The sequence below is a fragment of the Molossus molossus genome, unplaced genomic scaffold (assembly GCF_014108415.1).
Source record: "Molossus molossus isolate mMolMol1 unplaced genomic scaffold, mMolMol1.p scaffold_m16_p_22, whole genome shotgun sequence".
Classification (NCBI taxonomy): Eukaryota; Metazoa; Chordata; class Mammalia; order Chiroptera; family Molossidae; genus Molossus; species Molossus molossus.
This window is the reverse complement of record NW_023425358.1, coordinates 16,446,834-16,470,668: the sequence shown is the minus strand read 5'-3', so window position 1 is coordinate 16,470,668 and position 23,835 is coordinate 16,446,834. Positions and strand designations below refer to the sequence as shown.

The following is a 23,835-nucleotide window of genomic DNA, read 5'->3' as shown; positions in this document are numbered from 1 at the left end:
GAGTGGACAAAACTGGGATTGTGCGGGATCCACTATCAGCTGGATTAGTTTGAGCAAAACTCTTAATCCACTGGGGCTTGAGACTCCTCATCTATAAACTAGGTAGTTTAAATAATGTATGGTGGCCTGGCTGGTGTGGCTCAGTGGTTGAGCGTCGACCCATGCACCAAGAATTCACTGGTTCGATTCCCGGTCAGGGCACATGCCCAGGTTGTGGGCCCAATCCCCATTGGGGGCATGCAGGGGGTGGCCAATAGATGTTCTCGCTCATCTATGTTTCTATCTCTCTTTTCCTCTTCCTTCCTCTCTCTCTAAAACTCAATTAAAAAAAAATAGCCTTGGCCGGTTGCTAAGTGGTTAGAGCATGGGCCCACGGACCAGAGTCCTGGGTTCAGTTCCCACTAAGGGCAAGTACCTCAGTTGCAGTTTGTCCCTGGCCCCAGTTGGGGTCATGTTGGTGGCAACCACCTGATGTGTCTCTCTCACATTGATGTTTCTCTCTCTCTCTTCCTCCCTCTCTTCCTCCCATTCTATCTGAAGATAAATGCAAAAGTGTCCTCAGGTGAGGATAAAAAATAATAACTAACTAACTAACTAACTAAATAATAATAATGTATGGAAAGCACTTAGCATGGCACCTGGCAGGCTCTTGACCTGCTATGGACATTGTTATTATTTTTGCATCAGGCAAGGGGGAACAACAGAGGTCTTTGAGCCAGAGGTATTCTTCAGACTCCTGGAAGGAGCTTGTGAGGGTCCAGTCCAAACCCTGGTTGGGAAGATGAAAACTGACCCGAACTTTGGTGCCACTCCTACTGCACACCTAGCCCTCAGCTAAGAGAGTCCTGGTGTCTGTCCAACTCTGAAAGGTTGGTGCTATCAATGCACACATTGTGTAGAAGCTGGGAGAGGTGAAGTAACCAGCTATGGTTACTCAATCAAAAAGTGGCAGAGCCTAGATGGAAACCCAGGTCTCTGAGGCCTCCTACCTGCATCCAGAGTGAGTCCAGGGAGCACAGAGAGTATCTGTGCTGCTTCCACCATAGCAGCCCTGACCAGTGTCAGCCAAATCCTTGCCTTGCAGTCCTCAGTTTCTTTACCTGCCAAAAAGGGACTTGAATTAAAAGTAGTGAGCTGTTAACCAGAGCTTTGCTCTTTTTTAGGCACTCTGCTCTCACCTCACTGAAACCTCACAAACAGAGGAAATGAATGCTCAGAGAGGTCCGGGAACTCTGGGAGGTCACACAGCTCAGAAAAGTGCTGCATTATTGGTCCATTTTATAGATGAGGACATGGAAGTGGCACAAGAAGCTAAAGAACTATTTGACTCCAGAGGTCCTTCAACCCTAACCAGCTGATCACACTACCCTTGGAGAACCATGAAAAGTTCTCTGGTCTTGCTGTTTCCAGGGAGGTGGTGTGGGGACCCAGCTGGGCCCATAGGGGCCTCTGGCTTTATCTTTTGTAGAAGCAAGCAGCCCCAGGCACTCCAGGGCGAGACCAAAGGGCAGGCTGGCCCTCATGGCAGCCTCATTCTCCCACTTCCCCACCTTGCCTCTCAAACTGGCCAGTACTGCACTCTTGGCTCTACTTGACCTTCCTGTCTGCAGATGCAGAATGTGACTCTCCCTGGGGGCAAGACTGGGGAGGGGTCCTCACAGCTGCAACCCTGAGAATGGGCCCATAGGTCAGAGTGTCCATGGACTCTGGAAGCAGAATTTTGTTGATCAGGACTTTGGTCCTTGAAGAAGCCCTTCTCCTGTCTCAGCTGGCACTATGCCCAAGTTGTGGGCTCAAAAGTTTCTATCTGTAAGCATAAGAGGTTTAAATAGATAATGTATGCCATTGCTTAGCATGGGTAGGCACAGTACCGGTGCAGGCATCAAATGCACTCTCCCCTAGCTTTGGGCATATCCTGTTGTAAGTTTTCAGCCACCTAAACCCATGGCAGGGCAGGTGGGTCTGCTTACACCCTTTCTGTGATTTTGACCCACACACGGAGCCTCTTTCCCCAGGCCCAGAGGAGCAGCCTGACTTCCTATCAGCCTGTTGGCCTGAAAGGGATTGTACAGTGCCTAGGAGAGTGCCTGGGTCAGTCGCAAGGGGCATGATGCTAAGAACAGGGAAAGGTCTGGAGCCAGAGAGACCCCCAGGCATCCTGGGAAGGACACAGGGTGGGTTGAGCAGGAGTGTCGAGAGTCCTTCCCCTGACTAGGCAACTGGGAGAGGAGCGAGGGCTTGTACACCTGTAGCAAGGCGTGAGAGAACACGCCCAGAGGCGGAAGGGGCGCGCGGAGACCCCCGGGGCGCCGGAAGGGGCGCGCGGGGCCGTTAGCGGCTGTGGTGGCAGCCGTTGGCGATCGGAGGCCTGGACCAGGCGACATGAGGCGCCTGGCCGGGCAGCAGCTACCATGACCAAGGACTCTCCTAACCCCTCTGGTGGCAGCCGCGCGACACCTAAGAAGCTGGCTAGTCCGGGCCCAACGGCGACGGTGCTGGAGGAGCAGAGGCGGGAGCTAGAGAAGCTGCGGGCTGAGCTGGAGGCGGAGCGAGCGCGCGGGCTAGAGGAGCGGCGACACTTCGCGGCCCAGGCGCGCCAGCTGCGGGAGGCAGCGGAACGGGAACGGCAGCAGCTGGTTGACCATCTGCGCTCTAAGTGGGAGGCACAGCGCTATCGGGAGCTGCAGCAGCTGCAGGAGAAGGTGCTGAGGGAGCGCGAGGCCGAGATCCGGCAGCTGCTGCGTTGGAAGGAGGCGGAGATGCGGCAGCTGCAGCAGCTGCTGCACCGCGAGCGCGACAGCGTTGTTCGCCAGGCACGGGAGCTGCAGCGTCAGCTGGCCGCGGAACTGGTGAACCGCGGCCACTGTGGCCGCGCGGGGGCGCCCCAAGTCGCCGCCGCACAGTGTCACTGTCGCCTGCAGGAAGTGCTGGCGCAACTTCGCTGGGAAACCGACGGTGAGCAGGCCTCACGCATTCGCCATCTGCAGGCGGCGCTCGACGCGGAGCGCCAACTCTTCCTCAAGTACGTCCTGGAGCACTTCCGCTGGCACCCTGTTTTGTTCGATACCCCGGATCCCCAGGCTGCGCATTCTTCGGAAGAGCTGCACCTCGAGACCACTGGCGACTCTCGCCGTCCCCCAAAGTTCGCCTGTCGACTCGAATCTCTCGACGGCCCGAGCGTCCACGTTCGCGTGCGCTCCCGCTCCCTCGACGTGGTGCCCACAGCGTGCTCCAACTGCCCTGACAGCCTGCTCCCCACGCGCGCTGGCTCCCTCGATTCCTTGGCACCAGCTCGTTCCCGCTCGCTCGACAGCACCCCCAGTCGTCCCAAGGCCCCCGAATCCGAAGAGCGGGCCTCCTCCTCTCCAGACACTTTTATCCTGGGCTCCCCGAGTACCCCGCCGCCGCCTCTGCCACCATCACCAACATCACAGCACGAGGGACCTAGCGACCTGACAGGAGAACACTCCGGGAGCCAGCCCTGCGCGGCCCTAACCCTTTCGCCACGGAGTCGGGACTTCCGCGAGCTTGTGAAGCAGAACTCGGAGCTGTCCGAGGCATTGCAGGTGCTGGCACGCCGCTGCTCTGGCCTGCTGGAAGAGAACATGCAACTGCGGCGCTCAGGTTTCCCAGACAAGGCAGAGGAGAAGGTGAAGCGACTCAAGGTGAAGCACGCAGAGCTAACTGGCCTGGCTCGGCGCCTAGAGGACCGGGCCCGCAAGCTGCAAGAAACCAACCTGCGGGCTGTGAGCGCGCCTGTGCCTGGGGAGAGCCGCGTTGGCCTGGAGCTGTGCCAGGCCTTCGCACGCCAGCGCGCCCAGGACTTGTTGGAGCAGGCGAGCGCGCTGCTGGCCAAGGACAAGCAGATAGAAGAGCTGCAGCAGAAGTGCCACTTGCTGCAGGGGCACATCGCCTCGGGCCTCGGCAGCGCCCCGCACCCTACTGGGGGCGCGGTCAGCGCCCAGTGGCTCAAAGTCAGCGAGCTGGACCGGCTACAGCGCGAGTCCCAGCGGGAGGTGCTGCGCCTGCAGAGGCAGCTGACGCTGCAGCAGGCCACCAGCGGCGTCCAGGCGGAGGCGGGCGTCCAGAGCGCACCCTGCGACGAGGTGCAGTGCCAGGTGCAGGAGCTGGAGCGCGAGCTGGGTGCGCGGCTGCACGAGTGCCAAGAGCTGGGGGCGCAGGCGGCGGCGGCACGGCGGCGTGGCGAGGAGGCTGAGGCACAGCTGCAGACTGCGCTACGCAAGGGCGCCTGGCTGGCCAAGGAGAACGCGCGGCTGCAGGCCCAAGCTGACTGGATGCGGAAGGTGGCATCCGAGAATAACGACGTGCGCGAGCAGCTGGGCCGCGCGTGCCAGGAGCGCGACTCCGCAGGCTTGCTGGTGGAGCAGCTGCTGCAGCAGGCGGCGCGCGGGCAAGACAGGCAGCAACAGCTGCAGCATGACCTGAAGAAGGCATTGCGTGATCTCCAGGCTGCCCGGGAGGAGATGAGGTTGCTGCAGTGTCGACCTGGTCACCATCCCCAGGAATCCCTGGAGACCTCCCAAACCCCAGATTCCCAAGGCAGGAATAGCAGAAGGATCAAATTCCAGCCAGGGCCTGAAGACCAAGCATCTCCACAACCCAGCAGAGACAAACAGGAGAAGAAGGAAGCCTCTCTGCTAGAGCACCCAGTTGCTCTCAGAGAACCAAACAGTGTCCCCCAAGTGCCAGACAGAGTCCCAGACAGCCAACCTCTGGACTCCAGACCCCAAGCCAAGAAAACCAGCTCCCAATCAAACTCCTTCTCTGAGGTGGAATCCATGTGGGCCACTGTGCCATCTTGCCTTACTCTGGACATGGACACAGCCAGTGAAGTAGAGGATCTAGATCCTGACAGTGTGTCCTCCACCCTGGAAGTGGAGGACTCAGAGGCCCCTGACACCCCCAAGCTCAAAATCTTCCAGGTTCGATATAGCTACAACCCATTTGAGGGACCCAATGAGCACCCTGAGAGTGAGCTACCCCTCACAGCCGGGGATTATGTATATATCTTTGGGGATATGGATGAGGATGGCTTCTATGAAGGAGAGCTTGAGGACGGCCGGCGGGGCCTGGTGCCCTCCAACCTGGTGGAGCAGATTCTAGACAGTGACATCCTTGGCTGCCTCCCTCTGGAGTCCCCTGACCTTGACCCTACTCAGCTCCCAGCTGGATGGGACAAAGCTTCAAGGGAAGACACTAGTCACAGCTTATTGCCTGGGAATGCTCAGGGAGCTGTGAACAGGGAGACATGCCAGATGGTGAGGGCAGCCTCCAAAACAGAAGTGGCAATAGAGATCTCAGAAGCCAAGACAGAAGAAGGTTGGCTGGGCTCAGTACAGAATGTGGAGGAGCAGGGCTTCTCCAGACTCCTCCTAGGGGCCGAAGGGGTCCTTTGTGTGGCCCCCAAGGAACTACACCTGCAGAATATTGCTGCCACGTCGGCCGAGATCACCTGGATCTACAGCAGCAGCAGCTACCCACACGTGATATACCTCAATGACCAGAAGCATGCCCTGACCCCAGCAGGTGTGAGCAGCTACACCTTCCACAACCTGCATCCCAGCACACGGTACCAGGTACGGGTGGAGGTGCAGCTGCCATGGGACTCAATGCAGGTGTGCTGGGAGACCATGCCTTCCACTATCATCTTTGACACGCCCTTGGCAGGACCCCCTGACCCTCCACTGGATGTGCTGGTAGAGCGTCACACCTCCCCAGGCCTCCTGGTGGTCAGCTGGCTCCCAGTGACTATCGACTCAGCCGGGTCCTCTAATGGAGTCCAGGTCACTGGCTATGCTGTGTATGCTGATGGGTTCAAGGTTGCAGAGATCATGGATGCCACTGCTGGGAGCACTCTGTTGGAATTGTCCCAGCTCCAGCTGCCCCTCATGTGCCAGAAAGTCTCAGTGAGAACCATTTCGCTTTGTGGAGAGTCACTGGATTCAGTGCCGGCTCAGATCCCTTCCGATTGTTTTAACTGTAACAGATTGCCAGAGACCTCTCCACTTAGTTACACCTGTGGTGACATGTCCCCCTGCAGAGACACCTTCCCTGTCTGCCCTCAGAGTCTGACACTGGCTCTACTGAGTGAAAAGGACAGTTCCCACATCCCCAGAAGCTGTGGGGAGCCCCTGGCTGAGTTCCTAGAAGCATTCCTTGAAAAACCCACAAAGAGGCGCTCCCCAGTGCCTAACCGGAGTTCAGAAGCAGAATGTCCAAGTGCAGGGGCTGGCAGCCAAACCCAGGGGCCTGCAGAGGCCTGGGAAGTCCACAGAAAAGACCTACTATTTCAGAAGAGTCCCCAGAACCACAAGCCCCCTCTGCCCAGTGGCCAGTCTCAGGGGGAAGAAGACCACTACCGGCACATAGACACCAGCCAAAGCCCTGCTCCGGGAGTTGTCCATCTGTCCTCCGAGGATGGGCCCAGGAAAGAAGCATGCCAGGAAAAGACTGCCCTTGAGAAGGTTCTTAGGCAAAAGCAAGATTCCCAAGTGTTCACACCTCCCCAGATGGGCACCAGCCACCACCAATATGTGTCTGACTTCCATGACATCTTGCAAGAGGAGGAGGCATTGTGCTTCAGTCCATGGGCCACAGAGAGGCAAGAGCAGAGAAGGGAGCTTAGGACCCAGAGTGGGCGAGGTCAGGCTCCAGGGGACAAGAGAGAGAGCCAGCTCCATGAGCCCTGCTCTGCACTTTGTCCAGCTTCATCCAGCAAGGTCATTAAGATGTCCAGTGGAGGCCCCCCATTGCTGGAGGCAGGCATGGACACTTCGGTCAGGGTCTTTGTGGCGCTCTTTGATTATGAGCCCCTGGTTATGTCTGCCAACCCTGAGGCTGCAGAGGGGGAGCTGACCTTCCAGAAAGGGCAGTTGCTGAAAGTATGGGGCTCTCAGGACCCCCATGGCTTCTACCGTGGGGAATGTGATGGTCAAGTGGGCAACATCCCTGGGCACCTGGTGGCTGAGGTGGAGGAGGGCATGGAGAGGACTGATAGGAGGTGGCATTTGCCAGGGCAAGGGCACCTGCCCTCTGTGGCCCACCTAGATAACTTTGGGGGGCTCACCAGCCCCCATAACTCTTCCCCCCTGCCCCAAGCGAACCCCAGGAGGTCCCCACTGTGCACTCCAATGACCATGATGGCAGCTCTGGACTATGACCCAAATGATGGGCAAGCAGGGAGCCAGATGAAGGGCAAGCTGTCACTGAAGGCTGGGGACCTGGTCACAGTCTATGGGCCTGTAGATGACAAGGGATTCTATTATGGGGAGTCAGGCAGCCACAGAGGACTTGTCCCAGCCCACCTGCTGGATCACATGTCCCTCCATGGAGAGTGAGCAAGACTATCCAAGGGAATATTGGCCTCTGGCTGCCCACTCCCTGCCAGAGAAGCAAGCATAGCAGACCCTTCACCAGTACTCCTCCTTGCCTCCATGAGCACCACTGTGTGAAACCAATGGCAGTCCTTTAGCATCCCCTAACCTCTGAGAGCAGTGGGGCTTAAATCTGAACTCAGATGTTTCCAAAAGAAAACAGGACAAGCAGCCCCTAGAGTGTGACAGGCTGGTTCAGAGTTGACAGTAACTACAACAGATATTTGGAGAAATGTCTTTCTGTGCTCATTAAGTGTTTACTTTAGGAGGTTAACATTATTTATCCATTGTCATGTATGAAAGTCTCGAGGAAAGCCTCCTTCTTTAAAGGGGACCAGAATGTTATTTTTCTCTTATTTTCAACCCCATATTAAAATATTGATAGAAAAAAGAAAAATAATATTTTATTTTTATTTATTGATTTGAGAGAGAGAGGGAGACCGGTTTCTTACTCCACTTATTCTGCATTCATTGGTTGAGTGAACCCTCAACCTTGGCGTATCAAGACAACGTTCTAATCAACTGAGCTACCTAGTCAGAGCTGAAAAAGAATATTTTAGAAGAATATTTTCCTCCCTCTGTTCTGTTTAGGAGCCCCAAAAGGGCAGTAAAAATGTTTTCCCAGCTGGGGGAAAGGGAGGGCACCCCCCTGATTTTTAGGGTCAAGGTCAGTGTCTGCTGGCAAGGCCACCAAGGGGCTAGCCAAGAGCCAGGGCTGAGAAGCAGGGCCCCCAAAGCTTAACACAGCCAGCTTTTCCCATGGGCATCACTGCCCAGGGACTATGTGTCCATTTGTGAAGGGTGGAGTCAGTGTCTCCCAGCTGCTTCTTGAGGAACCTCTCTGGGAAAGCATGTTCACTTTTACTCCATTTTACAGAAGAGCTGCTGAGCCCAGGCGGTGTGGCTCAGTGGAGTGAGTGTCGTCCCTTGCACCGAGAGGTCACAGGTTCAATTCCCGGTCAGGACACACACCCAGCTTTCGGGCTCCATCCCCACTATGGGATGTGCAGGAGGCAACCCATTGATGTTTCTATCTCTCTCCCCTTCTCCCTTCCTATCTAAAAAAATCAATTTAAAAATATCTATATATTTTTTTAAAAAGCTGCTGAGGCTCAGGGGGTCCCTTCAGATCCCACAGTTCCAGAACTGCTTCCTCCCATAATCTCTGGGGCTCCTCCTCCAAGAGAGGGGAGATGAGGGGTGGTCTTCATCCTCTACTTCTGTTTGATGCCCCTTTGTTTCCCTCAGTCCAACAATGCTGTCAGAGGAAGGACACTGCCTTCCTGAGTGCAGGAGGAAATTACTGGAAGCATTCTTGGGCAGGAGGATTGGAGCTGCAGGCAGGTTCTTTGGGGAGTTGGTGTCCAGAGGTCCAGAGGGTTCCACCATGGTGTCCCTGAGCTGAAGGTGGGAAAAGGTAAAGGGCAGGCCCAGGGGCTGTCTCAACCTGACACACTGCTCCTTTATCCTCAAAGGAACAAACAAGGCAGCTGTGGCGTGCACATGTGCATTTACCACTCATGAACAGAATGCTGTGGGGCTGGGCTTGGGGAGGAAACCCTTTGTCCTATCCACTGAGGGCCATAATCATCCCCTCTCAGGTTCACTCATAGCCACTCATTTTTACGGTGAAAAAGTTGGTTCAAAAGGTTCAGTGGTGGGTTTGGGAAGGCAACCCAGACCAGCTCACAATTTAAAAAAAAAAAAAAGATATAATATACATAAGATAAAATTTACCATCTGAACCATTTTTGTGTACAGTTCAGTCATTTACATTGTTGTGCAAGCAATCTCCAAAACTTTTCATCTTGCAAGACTGAAACTCTTGTACCCGTTCAACAACAATCCATTCCCCTCTTTCCTCCGGCCATAACTTTTCATCTATTTTCTATCTCTATGAAATTGACTACTCTAGGGACCTCATATAAGTAGACTGGATATAGTAAATTTGTCTTTTTATATCTGGCTTATTTCACTTAGCATAATGTCTTCAAGTTTCATCCATGTTGTAGCATGTGTCAGAATGTCATTTCTTTTTTGTTGTTAATCCTCACCCCAGGATATTTTTCCATTGATTTTTTTTTTATTCTTCACCCCAGGATATTTTTCTATTTATCATTAGAGTGGGAGGGAGGGAGAGAGAGACAGAGAGAAACATCAATGTGATAGAGCCACACTGACTGGTTGCCTCTCTTATGACCCAACCAGGGCCAGGGATGAACCACAACTGAGGTACGTGCCCTTGACCAGAATTGAACCCATGACTCATTGGTCCACTGGCTGATGCTCTAACTGCTGAGCCAAACCAGCCAGGGCTCCACTGATTTTTTAGATAGAGTAGGAGGGAGGGAGGGAGAGAGAGAGAGACATTGATGTAAGAGAGACACATCAATTGATTGCCTCCCTGCATGACCCTGTCCCCGGCTGGGGATCAAACCGACACTCTAACTGCTGAGTCAAACCAGCCAGGGTAGAATTTAATTTAATTTCTTTCTTTTTTTTTTTTTGTTCAGGTAGAGTGGGAGGGAGAGAGAGGAAGAGAGAGAGAGAGAGAAACATCGATGTGAAAGGGACACATCGAGTGGCTGCCACCCGCACGACCGACCAGGGCCGGGGACAAACTGCAATCAAGGTACATGCCCTTAGTGGGAACCGAACCCGGGTCTCTCAGGACCGCAGGCTGATGCTCTAACCGCTGAGCCAAACCGTCCAGGGCTCATTTCTTTTTAAGGCTGAATAATATTCCATTGTATGGATGTACCAAATTTTGTTTAACCACTTATTCGTCAGTGGACATTTAGGTTGTTTCTACTTTTTTAGCTATTGTGAATAGTGCTGTTACAAACATGGTTGTACAAGTATCTCTTTCAGCTTTCACAGTTTTTCAAACTATCAGATCTCTGTGAGCACAACCCAGAATGGTACCTGAAGATGATGAGCAGTGAGAAAGCTGCTCCTGCCCTGGCCGGTTTGGCTCAGCAGTTAGAGTGTCGGCCTGCAGTCCAGAGAGACCCGGGTTCGGTTCCCATTAAAGGCATGTACCTCAGTTGCAGTTTGTCCCCGCCCTGGTTGGTCGTGCGTGTGGCAGCCACTGGATGTGTCCCTTTCATATTGATGTTTCTCTCTCTCTCTCTCCCTCTCTCTCTCTCTCTCTTCCTCTTTCTCCCTCCCGTTCTACCTGAACAAAAAATGGAAGTGTCCTCGGGTGAGGATTTAAAAAAAAAAGAAAGATGCTCCTGCCCAGCAGGTGTTGCTCAGTGGTTAAGCATCAACCCATGCACCAAGAGGTCACAGGTTCAAGTTCCGGTAAGGGCACATGCCCAGGTTGTGGGCCCAATCCCCAGTGGGGAGTATGCAGGAGGCCACCAATCGATATTCTCTCTTTCTCTTTTTTTTTTTTAATACTCATCTGAGGACATTTTTCGATATTTTGTTCAGAGAGAGTGAGAGGGGGAGAGAGAGAGAGAGAGGGAGAGAGAAACATCGATGTGAAAGGGACACATCGAGTGGTTGCCACCACATGACCCAACCAGGGCTGGGGACAAACTGCAACCGAGGTATGTGCCCTTAGCGGGAACCGAACCCGGGTCTCTCCAGACCGCAGGCCGACGCTCTAACCGCTGAGCCAAACTGGCCAGGGCGATATTCTCTCTTATTGATGTTTCTACCTCTCTCTGGAAAATCAATACAGAAAAAAAAAAGGTGCTCCTACTGTGGCCAGTTTGGATCAGCGGTTAGAGCATCAGCCTGCAGATGGAAGGGTGAGTTCAATTCCAGTCAAGGGTACGTACCTGTGTTTCAGGTTCAATCCCCAGTCTTGGCTGCACTTTTAAAATTAAATACAGCCCTGGCCAGTTTGGCTCAGCGGTTAGAGCGTCGGCCTGCGGACCAGAGAGTCCCAGGTTCAGTTCCCACTAAGGGCATGTACCTCGGTTGCAGTTTGTCCCCGGCCCCAGTTGGGGTCGTGTGGGTGGCAACCACTCGATGTGTCTCTCTCACATTGATGTTTCTCTCTCTTCCTCCCTCTCTCCCTCCTGCTCTATCTGAAGATAAATGGGGAAAATTTTTTTAAATTAAATACAATAACTGATTCCATAAAAAACACAAATGCAACTCAACAAGAATTATACCAGCCACATTATCCCATCATTTTTTACTTAACTTTACATCCTTCCCTGACCATGGGCCAAAATCACTTTCTTTTTCCCAACAGCTGCAGGATAGACCACATCTAGACTATACAATGGCACCTCCACCCCTCAGTTCAATCCCCAGCCTGCTTTATTTTTCTCCACAGCCCTCATCCACACCTGGTAAGTTACCAGTGGTTTTTCTATTGTCCGTATTCCACCCCCACAGCCATCTCTTTGTCAGAATGTAAGCCCACAAAGGAAGACACTTTTTGGCTTATTCATTGCCTAGCATATAGCAGGTCCTCAATAAATGTGTACCGAACAAGTAGTTTTTGACCATCCCCTATAAGTGGCCCCTGTGCTGGGCCTAGACACTGGCTTATGCTCCAGGAATTCACACCCTGCATCAGCTGCGTCACCCACTGGAATAGAATAAGACGTGAACCCTGTGCAGCAGAGGAAGGATTTGGTAATTCTGACCATGGGGCCCGCCTCGTGTGGCTCAGTGGCTGAGTGTAGACCCATGCACCAAGAGGTTGCCAGTTTGATTCCAGGTCAGAGCACATGCCCAGGTTGTGGGCCCAATCCCCAGTAGGAGACATGCAGGAGGCGGCCAGGCGATATTCTCTCTCATCGATGTTTCTCTCTCTCTCTCTCTCCTTCTCCCTTCCTCTTACTCTAAAATCAATAAAGAAAAAAAAAAATTCTGACCACGGCCACTGGGTCAGGTGAGGAGGAGGGCATCTAGGCAGTGGGAATAGCAAAAGCAAAGTTCCCGAGTCACGATAATGAGCGATTGCATGTTTGGGGAAACTTGGGGAGCAGAAGCACAGGAAGAAAGAAATGGATTGAAGACAGGTACTCACCGGCTTGTAGGGCCCCCTCTTCTGGAAGGGTTTCAAAGTCTTCCGGAGCTTTCTCATACTGCCACTAGGGGGAAGCCTGGGTACACTGAGAGTTGCTCTGCTCTCCAGGGACTGTGTACCTGGGCAGAGGGAGAGCAGCCTGGGCCCACCCCTGCCTACGCAGGTCCTGAGCTCCAGTGTCAAGGTGAGCTGGAAATGTCTCTGACTCTGTAAGCCTAGGATTCAGGCTCCACCCATCTCTGTTTTCTCCCTCCTCTCTCCCCAGAGCACCCTGGGAAAACACACACACACACACACACACACACACACACACACGGACCCATAAAGGATGTTCTTCTAGGGGACCCAGGAGCAGTGTCAGGTCTGGAAAGCCTCAGGAAAGCCCCCCTCTTCATTTTTCTTGCAGTCCCACTCTTAACAAATCCTAATTTCCCCGAGGCCATGGGAAATTTAGTGAGTGAGTTTTGTGAGCCAGGTGGGCCATGGAAGGCAGGGCCACCTGAGTGCTGGAGCAACTGGGCTCTGGAACCCAGCCTGCCAGTGGGCAGCTGGAGGCCTCTCTGAGCTTCAGCTTTCTCATCCATGGGGGGCGGGGGCGTGATTTGAGCAGATTCTCTGTGCAGAGCACTTGGCCCATGGTCAGGACCCAAAGGAAGACCAAGAAAGCTGGTGAGGCCTGGCCAGTGTGGCTCAGGTTGAGCTTTGACCCATGCACCAAGAGGTTGCCGGTTTGATTCCCGGTCAGGGCACAGGCCCATGTTGTGGGCCCAATCCCCAGTGGGGGGCATGCAGGAAGCGACCAATCAGTGTTCTCTCTCATCAATGTTTCTATCCCTCTCTCCCTCTCCCTTCCTCTCTTTAAAAGCAATAAAGAAAAGAAAAAGAAAAAGAAGAAAGCTGGTGAGGACACAGGTGGCAGGAGTCTGGGGCCAGGGCAGATGGTTCTGGGTCCAGTTGGCCTTCCCCAAAGGCCTGAGAACCTAAAGACTTCGATCAGGGGCAAAGGGAGACCAGGCCATTCTAGTGAGGTGTGCAGGCTGGGAAGGAGTGAATGCCTGGTCATGGCCTGCACTGGGCCCCTCCTCAACTGACCAGATGACCTGGAGGCCCAAAGCCTGTCCAAGCCTGCCCAGGAGAAAGGGGGATGGAAAGCCCAACCTGGCCAGAGGGCAAAGGAACCAACAGAGTGGTTGAAGGGGCAGTGTCTGAGGAGTTTGAGAATTCTGGAGTAAGGGTCACTAAGCCTGACCTGGCACTGTCCACTTCTGCCTGGGGATCTCTGGTCAGGGCAGGTCTCAATAACTCACCAGACCTCGCCCAACAGAAGAAAGACTTTTAAGCATTTTTTTTTATCATTTTCTGTACTCACTTCCCGCACATTGGCTGCATTATTTTGTTTCACAAACCAGGACACTGAGACCCAGTGGCAAGAGCAAAAGTAGCTGCCACAAAAGCAGCATGAAGACAACTATGTGGCTCCTTTTAGCTTTTCCCATAACCCACCTGCTGTGGAAGCCCTCATCTTACCAGAGTCCCATGGGACCAGCCCATCTGTCCCCCTCCACCTCTGTCACTGTACATTTTCAAAACATAAAGTCAACTAAATTTCAGTCATATAAAATGTGTTCACAAGAACAAACATGAAAGATAATATAAAAAGCTCAGATTCGCCCTGGCCGGTTTGGCTCAGCGGTTGGAGCGTCGGCCTGCGGTCCAGAGAGACCCAGGTTCGGTTCCCGCTAAGGGTGCGTACCTCGGTTGCAGTTTGTCCCCAGCCCTGGTTGGTCGTGCGGGTGGCAGCCACTCGATGTGTCCCTTTCACGTCGATGTTTTTTCTCTCTCTCTCTCTTCCTCTCTCTCTCCCTCCCACTCTACCTGAACAAAAAAATGGAAAAATATCCTTGGGTGAGGATAAAAAAAAAAAAAAAAAAAAGCTCAGATTCCACCTTTTGGTCACACCCTCTCTTCCTGTCTCAGTCCCATGGAGGTTGGATTTGAAGGCTGGGTGGGGGCATGTGGGAAGTTAGGGGTTCCACCCAAGGTATCTGACACTGGGCCAACCCTGGGCTTGTGAAAGTAAACATTCCCAGGTGGTGCTGGCTCTAGGAACCTGGACATGGAGGCTTCCTGGGGCCATAGTGGCATCACTTACATCCTAACAGCCCCACAGGTCCAGCCAGCCTCTGGGCTCCGTCCTGTTTATCCCTGACTCATGTGGTGGGTGGGGTCTGCAACGGGTCTGTTTTGAGCTGGAATGCCCTATATTTGGAGGCCCCTTTTCTTAAAATACCTGGCTACAGCCCGGCTGGTGTGACTCAGTGGTTGAACATCGACCCATGCACCAGGGGGTCACCTGTTCGATTCCCAGTCAGGGCACATGCCCAGGTTGTGGGTCAAATCCCCATTGGGGGGCATGCAGGAGGTGGCCAATCGATGTTCTCTCTCATCGATGTTTCTGTCTCTCTCTGAAAATCAATTAAAAAATAAAAATATTAAAAAAAAAAAAGGCCTTTGGTTACCCTGCCCTTTCAACCATCTCACTCCAAGGTGTCCTTCAAAAGTGCTCTCCTTGCGTCTTGGCAGCTTTCCCCATCCCTATCTGCCCCCACTGGATTTACCTGCCCCTCCCTTGTGCATGGACAGCCCCCAGGCACAATCCCTATGCCCTGGATTTATTCCATCGCCTCCCCCAACAGACTGGGTCTTACTTTACGTTGCACCCTCAATGCAGGCATCTGGACTTGGTGTGGACCATGTATGGAGCAGGCATTGGGTTTGTGCCCTAGCACATTTGTTCCTAACTTAGGAAAAGTACCAGCTGGCTTGAGACCAAGACGCCCAAGAAAGAGTTGGCCTGGGGCTCTAGGTGGCTGCATTTCCCACTGAGAACTGGTCTTTGCAAGTCCTTAGTATGTGCCTTAGTGCACGTACTGCCCAGGGCAACCCAACCCAGATGGTGTAATTATTTCCCCCTTATACAGATGGAGAAACTCAGGCTCAGAGAGGGGAGGTCATTCAAGGTCGTTCAGCCACGTTGGTGGCAGAGTTGGGTTGGAACCCAGGTGTGTTCCTTTGTCCCTTGTCCTTATCTGATGAATTCCTGCACCAGCCTGGGGGAAGGGCCTGGGTCTAGGAAAGAGGCCAGAGGGAGGGAGAGAGAGGAATTCGAATTGGGAGAGCTGGTAGGGGGAGGGCGGGATGTTTGGGAGTGGCCAGTTGTTAGGACTTGGGCAACAGGGTGCTCTGTGAAGCTTCACAGGGTGGAGGGGGACAGCCAGGCAGGCACAGATCTGCTGAGTCAGAGATGCGTCAGGGTCTTCAGGGGAGGCATTTGAAAGGTGATGTTGGGCTGGGCTGGGGTCAGTGAAAGCACCCCAGGTTGGTGGACCAAAGGGTTGAATTGGGTGCTGAGACCCCCTCAGGACCATAGGGATTTAAGGAGAAAGAGGCCTCAGAAAGGACAGGGGATCACATTTTCCAGAAGGAGGGAGTGGTCAGCCTCCACAAGGTCAGACAAGATAAGGGCAGCTGGGCTCAGCCTCCCTTGTGACTGTGGCCAGAGGCTTCTGTTCCAGCCCAGGGGCTTCCTGGTGTCCTGGCTATGAGAGAGCTGGTCCCCTTCCCCCCAGCACAGGAAGCTCTACTGGGCCCTGGTGATGGGGGAAGGCTCCAGGAAGAAAACTGGAGTTTGGAAAATACAAGGCTGCACAGGAGCCACTCCCACCCTCTGACTACAGAAGCAGAGACTCCAAGAGGTTCACCATGCCCCAGGATCCTGTCCCCAACCAGAAATGAAGAGGGGTCTGCAGATATGGCTATCAGCCCCATTTTGCGAGTGGGAAACCTAAGGCTGACAGAGGGCAGTTCTGGGTCAGCTGGTTAGTCAGTGGCATAACCAGGATTTATTTATTTTATTTTTTATTTTTTTATCCTCACCCGAGGACATTTTTCCATTTTTTGTACAGATAGAGTGGGAGGCAGAGAGAGGAAGAGACAGAGAGAGAGAAACATCAACGTGAAGGGACACATCAAGTGGCTGCCACTGCACGACCAACCAGGGCCGGGGACAAACTGCAACCGAAGTACGTGCCCTTAGCGGGAACCGAACCTGGGTCTCTCCGGACCGCAGGCCGACACTCTAACCGCTGAGCCAAACCGGCCAGGGCAGGATTTATTTATTTTTATTATTTTTTAAAAATCCTCACCTGAGCATATGCTTATTGATTTCAGAGACAGGGGAAGGGAGAGAGAGCAAGAGAGAGAAACATCGATGTAAGAGAGAACATTGATCGGTTGCCTTCTGTATGTGCCTCGACCAGGGATTGAACCCAAAATGTAGGTACGTGCTGTGATTGGGAATTGAACCCACAACCTTTGGTATATGGCACCATGCTGCAACCAACTGAACTACACTGGCCAGGGCTGCACAGCCAAGATTTAGATCCAGGGGTCTCTCAATGGCTTCTCCCAGAAACACAGGCCTGTCAGCCATCATCCCCAGTCTGCCCATCTCACAGCCACTGCTGGGCCCCCACTTTTATCCATCCATTCACCTGGGCCAGGTGCTGTCCAAGCACAGGGGCAACAGCAACTTGCAGACAGACCCCAGGACAGATTCTGCCAGTCTAATGGTGGCGGCAAACAGGAAACCAAAGAGTGAGTGGGGGGTTAATCAAGAGCAGAAGGCCCAGCGCCTGGGGGAGTTTTTGACCATGCACGGGGCAGGCAAAGCTTTCCGAGAAACAGGGGCCTCATTAAAATTTTTCTTTTTCTTTATTTCATAATTGTTTTTCTATAAAATAACAAAAGTAATACATAGACATAACAGCCCCAATAGTACAGGAGTAGTTAAGTGTGAAGAGTCCTTCCTCACCCCTTCTCCATGCCCCCTCTTCCTGTCCCAGCTTTTTAAAAAACACTTACCAGCCCCGGCCGGTTTGGCTCAGCTGTTGGAGCGTCGGCCTGCGGACTAGAGAGTCCTGGGTTTGGTTCCCGCTAGAGGCATGTACCAAAATAAGTTAAAAAAAAAAAACCCTCACCAAAGGAGGATATTATTGATTTTAAGACAGAGAGAGAGAGAGAGAGAGAGAGAGAGAGAGAGAGACATTGATCGGTTGTCTTTTGTACTCTCCCCAACCGGGGACCAAACCTGAAACCCAGGCATGTGCCCTGACCAGCAGTTGAACCTGACATCCTTTGGTGTATGAGACAATGCTCCAACCAACTGAGCCACACTGGCCAGGGCTCTGCCCAGCTTTTTATAGGGATATATAAGTAGATACAGGAACAGAAACGGATATATAATTTCTAAACACCATAAATGAATTAAATTAGGCATAATATTCTATATCTTACCTCACTTAGCAGAATGTCTTGGCTGATTTAACAGTAAACCTTTCACCCTTCTTCATCTGTCTGCCTGGTGACAGTGCTGCCACCTTCAGCTGGGTTCCCCTAAGCCTTCCCTAGGTAACTGGTGGACTGGGTTCCTCCAATGCTGGCCTGGGCTGACAGTGCCCTCCTCCCCCAACTCCTCAGCTCTTATCACATCCCATGGTCCCATGTGCATGGCACTGCCCAGCCAGCCTTGTCTAGATGCCTCAGAAAGCCCTCACCCCTTCAGGAACTTGTACCTGCTGCTCCGCTGCCTAGTCTCACCCTGCCTTGCACTTGAGTTTGATCCTCTGGTTTCATCTACTGATTCAAGCATGCACCAAATTGCTATTGACCATGTAGGTGCCTGGCTCGGTCCCAGACACCAGCTGCAGCAGTGAACAGTGAACAGTGGATGATTTTAGCTCCCACAGAGCTCACGTTGTAGTGAGAGTGAGACGGTGAGCAAGGAAGCATATACATCAATAAGGATGATGCAAGAAATGGGAGGAAAATAGGGAGTGATGACGGAGAGCAAAGGGTGGCTGTTTTATAAAGAGAAATCAGCCCTGGCCAGTTTGGCTCAGCGGTTAGAGCGTCGGCCTGCGGTCCAGAGACCCGGGTTCGGTTTCCGCTAAGTGCACTTATCTCAGTTGCAGTGTGTCCCCGGCCCTGGTTGGGTCGTGTGGGTGGCGACCACTCAATGTGTCCCTTTCACATCCATGTTTCTCTCTCTCTCTCTCTCTCTCTCCCCCTCCCACTCTATCTGAACAAAATATCGAAAAATGTCCTCGAGTGAGGATAAAAAAAGAAAATAAAAAAAAAGAAAAGAAAGAGAAATCAGAGAATACCACTCTAGGAGTGACACTGGAGTTGTTGCTGAAAGTACAGTGTGAGCAAAGCTCCTTCCTTGACCTCACACACCAGGGCAGCCAGATCCCCTATTATGACCCCACAAAATAGCCTACTCATCTCACTGCCCAGCTCCTTCCCCCCTGTGACTATTCGCTCCTCTTTCCCCTTGACCCTGGTCTTCCAGGGGCCAAGGACCACTAGCCTGGTGCCCACTTTGTCATCTTTGGTGTCAGCAACTGTTGACTGAATAACAATAGTGTGCATCCTCTCTTTGGGTTCAGGATGCTTGGCTCTGCCTGGGCAATTAAAAAAAAATTTTTTTATTGTTTTTTTTTAGAGAGAGGAGGGGAGAGGGAGAGAGAGATAGAAACATCAAAGAGAGAGAACATTGATTGGCTGCCTCCTGCATACCCTGCCTGGGGATCGGGCCTACAACCTGGGCATGTGCCTTGACCAGGAATCAAACCGGTGATCTCTTGCCTGGGTGCATGGATTGACGCTCAACCACTGAGCCACTGGCTGGACAAGGGCAATTTTTTTTTTAATACAAATTTTTGAAAACTGATTTTAGAGAGAGAGGAAGGGAGAGGAAGAGAGAGAACATTGCATTTGGTTGCTTCCCACATGCACCCTGACTGAAGAAGTTTGAATCCGAAACCTGGGTATGTGCTCTGTTTGGGAATTGAACCCAAGACCTTTTGTAGTATGAGATGATGTTGCAACCAGTGAGACACACTGGCCAGGGCTTTCCACCAACTTTTGAACTTTAAGTGCTCGTATAAAACTGCACTGGAAGCAAGGGAGTAAGCATGCCTGGATTTTATCAAGTGCTTCTCAGGAAGTGGGCTTGGGGATGGGCATGGGAGGGAGAGAGATCATGTAAGGCTGCCCAGGAACAAGGAAAGATGTTGAGAGTCCAGCTCACTGAGATTTAGAAATATTTTCTTCCCTCTTGGATTTTTCCTCTGAATTTATTTTTATTTTTTAAAAAATATTTTTCTTTATTGATTTTAGAGAGAGAGAAAAGGAGAGGGAGAGATAGAAACATGGATGAGAAAGAACATCAATTGGCCACCTCCTACATGCCCCTCACTGGGGATCGGGCCCACAACCTGGGCATGTGCCCTGACCAGGGATCAAATCAGTGACCTTTTGGTGCATGGGTCGATGCTCAACCACTAAGCCACACCAGCCAGGCTTTTCCTCTAAATTTAAAAGGAATATGTATGCCCTGGCCGGTTTGTTCAGTGGTTAGGGCGTTGGCCTGTGGTCCAGAGAGAACCGGGTTTGGTTCCCGCTAAGGGTGCGTACCTCGGTTGCAGTTTGTCCCCAGCCCTTGTTGGTCGTGCGGGTGGCAACCACTCGATGTGTCCCTTTCACATCGATGTTTCTCTCTCTCTCTCTCTTCCTCTTTTTCCTTCCCACTCTATCTGAACAAAAAATGGAAAAAAAAATGTCCTTGGGTGAGGATTAAAAAAAAAAAAAAGAATATGTACTAATTATATAAAACTTGGAAGGTTTCGGAACGTTAAAGGAGCAAGCAAAATAAAAACTCACCCAAAGCATACGAATGCTACACATTCTTGGGGAAGTATACCTGGCAGGACCTATTCAAATTGAAAATGCACACAGAGCATTCAACCCATAGATTTTACTTTGAGTAAACTATTCAGAACATGTAAAGGCAGGAGTATGTAAAGATATATATCCAGGTTCTTAAAAAATAATTTTAATAGCACCAAACTGTAAATAACCTGAATATCCATAAATAAGGACAGTGTTTATGGACCCCTCATATTCTGGAATCAGTCAGCTATTAAAAAGAATGACTTATGGCCCGATGGCTCAGTGGCTGAGTGTCAAGAGATCACTGGTTCAATTCCCCATCAGGGCACATGCCCAGGTTGTGGGCCAAATTCCCAGTGGGGGGCATGCAGGAGGCGGCCAGTCGATGTTCTCTCATTGATGTCTCCATCTCATTCCCTCTCCCTCTTTCTCTAAAAGTCAATACAGAAAAATTATTTAAAAAAAAGAATCAACCACTCTGGCCGGTTTGGCTTAGCGGTTAGAGCATTGGTTTGGGGACCAAAGAGTCGCAGGTTCATTTCTGGTCAAAGGAATGTACCAATCAATATGTCTCTTTCTCACATCGATGTTTCTCTCTCTCTTTCTCCCTCCCTCCCTTCCACTCTATATTTTAAAAAATCAATGGAAAAATATGCTTGGGTTAGGATTAACAACAACAACAAAAAAAGTATTTCATATGGGCAGAATTGTTCTAATTAGAAATGTTACCTTTGGGGGAGGGGCATACAAAGTAGGTAAAGGGGGTCAAATACTATATATATACATATATATAATATATATTGTTCAGATAGAGTGGGAGGGAGAGAGAGGAAGAGAGAGAGAGAGAAACATTGATGTTAAAGGGACACATTGGGTGGCTGCCACCCGCACAACCAACTGGGGCCAGGGACAAACTGCAACCGAGGCAAGTGCCCTTAGCGGGAATCGAACCCAGGTCTCTCTGAACCACAGGCTGACACTCTAATCAATGAGCCAAACCGGCCAGGGCTATATACGTATATTTTTTATCCTCACCCGAGGATATTTTTCCACTTTTTATTCAGATAGAATGGGAGGGAGGGAGAGAGGCAGAGAGAGAGAGAGAGAAAGAGAGAGAGAGAGAAACATAGATGTGTAAGGGACACATCGAGTGGCTGCCACCCGCATAACCCAATCAGGACCGGGGACAAACTGCAACCAAAGTACATGCCCTTAGCAGGAACCAAACCTGGGTTTCTCTGGATCGCAGGCCAACGCTCTAACCGCTGAGCCAAACTGGCCAGGGTGAATATTATATTTTCAATCCTCACCCAATGCCCAGCCAGTGTGGCTCAATGGTTGAGCATTGTCCCATGGACCAAGAGGTCACTGGTTTGATTCCTGGTATGTCAGGGCACATGCCTGGGTTTCAGGCTTGATCACCCATGGGGGGTATGTAGGAGGCAGGCAATCGATGTGTCTCTCATTGATGTTTCCATCTCTCTCTCTCTCCCTTATTCTCTTTAAAATATATTAAATCCTCACCTGAGGATATTTCTCCATTTATCTTCAAATAGAGTGGGAGGGGGAGAGAGAGAGAGAGAGATAGAGAGAAACATCGATGTGAGAGAGACACATCGATTGGTTGCCTCCTGAACGACACTGAACATGGCCAGGGATCAAACTGCAACTGAGGTACGTGCCCTTGACCAGAATTGAGCAGTGACTCTGGTCCGTGGGCCAACATTCTAACCGCTGAGCCAAACCAGCCAGGGCCTCTGTAAATATTTTGATTCATTTTCATTTGCTTCTCCATAGATCAATATTTTGCATGCAATCATTACATACAATTTAATAGTTTGCTTTATTTTAATATGATTTTCAAATTTCCAGATCATAAAACATCCTTATAAACACCATTTGTACTGGCTTAACAGTCTATTATCTGGACTATTTAACCAATTCCCTATGTTCAGACTTTCACTTTGTGTATGGTATTTTCTTTTTTTAATCCTGACCTGAGGATATATTTCTATTTATCTTCAGACAGAGTGGGAGGGGGAGAGAAGGAGAGAAGGGAGAGAGAGAGAAACATCGATGTGAGAGGGACACATCGACTGGTTGCCTCCCCCACGACCGTGACCAGGGCCGGGGACAAATTGCAACCGAGGTACATGCCCTTGACTAGAACAGAATCCATGATTCATTGGTCCAAGGGCCGATGCTCCACCACTGAGCCAAACCGGCCAGGCCTTGTGTATGATATTTTCATTACTATAAATGACACTTAGTGCCCTGGCCGGTTTGGCTCAGCGATTAGAGCGTTGGCTTGCAGACCAAAGAGGCCTGGGTTCGGTTCCCACTAAGGGCACGTACCTTGGTTGGAGTTTGTCCCCGGCCCCAGTTGGGGTGGTGTGGGTGGCGACCACTTAATGTGTCTCTCTCATATCAATGTTTCTCTCTCTTTTCCTCCCTCTCTATCTCAAAATAAATGCAAAAATGTCCTCAGGTGAGGATAAAAGTAAATAAATAAATGACACTTAGAAAAAATGGCTATACATTAATTTTCTTTTTATCCTCACCCGAGGACACTTTTTCATTCTTTGTTCAGATAGAGCAGGAGGGAGAGAGAGAGAAACATCGATGTGAAAGGGACACATCGAGTGGCTGCCACCCGCATGACCAACCAGGGCCGGGGACAGACTGCAACCGAGGTACATGCCCTTAGCGGGAACCGAACCCGGGTCTCTCCGGACTGCAGGCCGATGCTCTAACCGCTGAGCCAAACCGGCCAAGGCAACATTAATTTTCAAATGTAAATGAAACAAGTGACTATTAAGTCTCAGGTGTGCACTTGGCACTGGAGTTCAGTTCGGTCTAGTTAGAGAGACAGATAATCAAGTACACGGTCTGCAAATGTGGATAATTTCTTTAGACTAGAATCCTGAAAGATGAATTACTACTGGTCCAAGGGAATATGAGCATTTTAAAAGATGTTATTTTTCACTCATACTGCTAACTTCATGTTTAGAAATTTTGAAGCAATTTATATGCTTCAACAGGATCTGAGAGTGATTATCCATCAGATCCTATAATTTGAAACTGATTTCTAATGTGGTAAAAACCAAAAAGCTGGCATCTTGTGTTTTTAATTTGTTTGTCTTCCACTGGTAGAGAATTGGCATTTTTTTTCCCAGTGGTTTCTTCAGATAGTGTGTCCTCTACTAAGCTCTTTTATGGAATATACCTTTTTTCTTCAAGATAGTTGATATCTCCTTTTTCATGGATGTTGGATATTTCCTTTTACATTTACTATTTCTGGGATCTGTCTCTAGGCTTTCTGTTCTGCGTCTTGCTCTGCACAGTACTGAATTAACTGCAGTAGCTTTATAATTTGTTTTAATATCTGTTATGGCATGTCCGCCCTTGTTCCTTTTTTTGCTCCCAAAGGGGAAAACCGTAGCTGTTTTTGGTTATTTATTCTTCCAGGTGAACTAAGAATTTTGTTAGGTCTAAGAAATGTCCTCCTGTTAGGATTACATTACACTTATACATTAATTTGGAAAGAACAGTCACATAATTAGCCTTCCTGAGGGGTTATTGAATTGTTCTTCAATCTTGACTAGTGCTAGGGCATAATTTCTCTACATGGCAAATCTGGGTTCCTCT

The 23,835-nt window shown here is 50.9% G+C and overlaps 1 protein-coding gene across 1 annotated transcript; it reads left to right on the top strand.

Annotated features, from left to right (window-relative positions):
* Positions 1 to 2,411: 2,411 nt before the first annotated feature.
* Positions 2,412 to 7,358, top strand: LOC118639918 (RIMS-binding protein 3B-like). The gene has a single exon (XM_036276568.1). It carries the CDS (start codon positions 2,412 to 2,414, stop codon positions 7,356 to 7,358), a length of 4,947 nt encoding a protein of 1,648 aa, XP_036132461.1.
* The last annotated feature ends 16,477 nt before the right edge of the window (positions 7,359 to 23,835 follow it).

Bases quoted from the DNA above. Each gene is read 5' to 3' on its own strand.
- LOC118639918 (XM_036276568.1), top strand. From the start codon at position 2,412: ATGACCAAGGACTCTCCTAACCCCTCTGGTGGCAGCCGCGCGACACCT.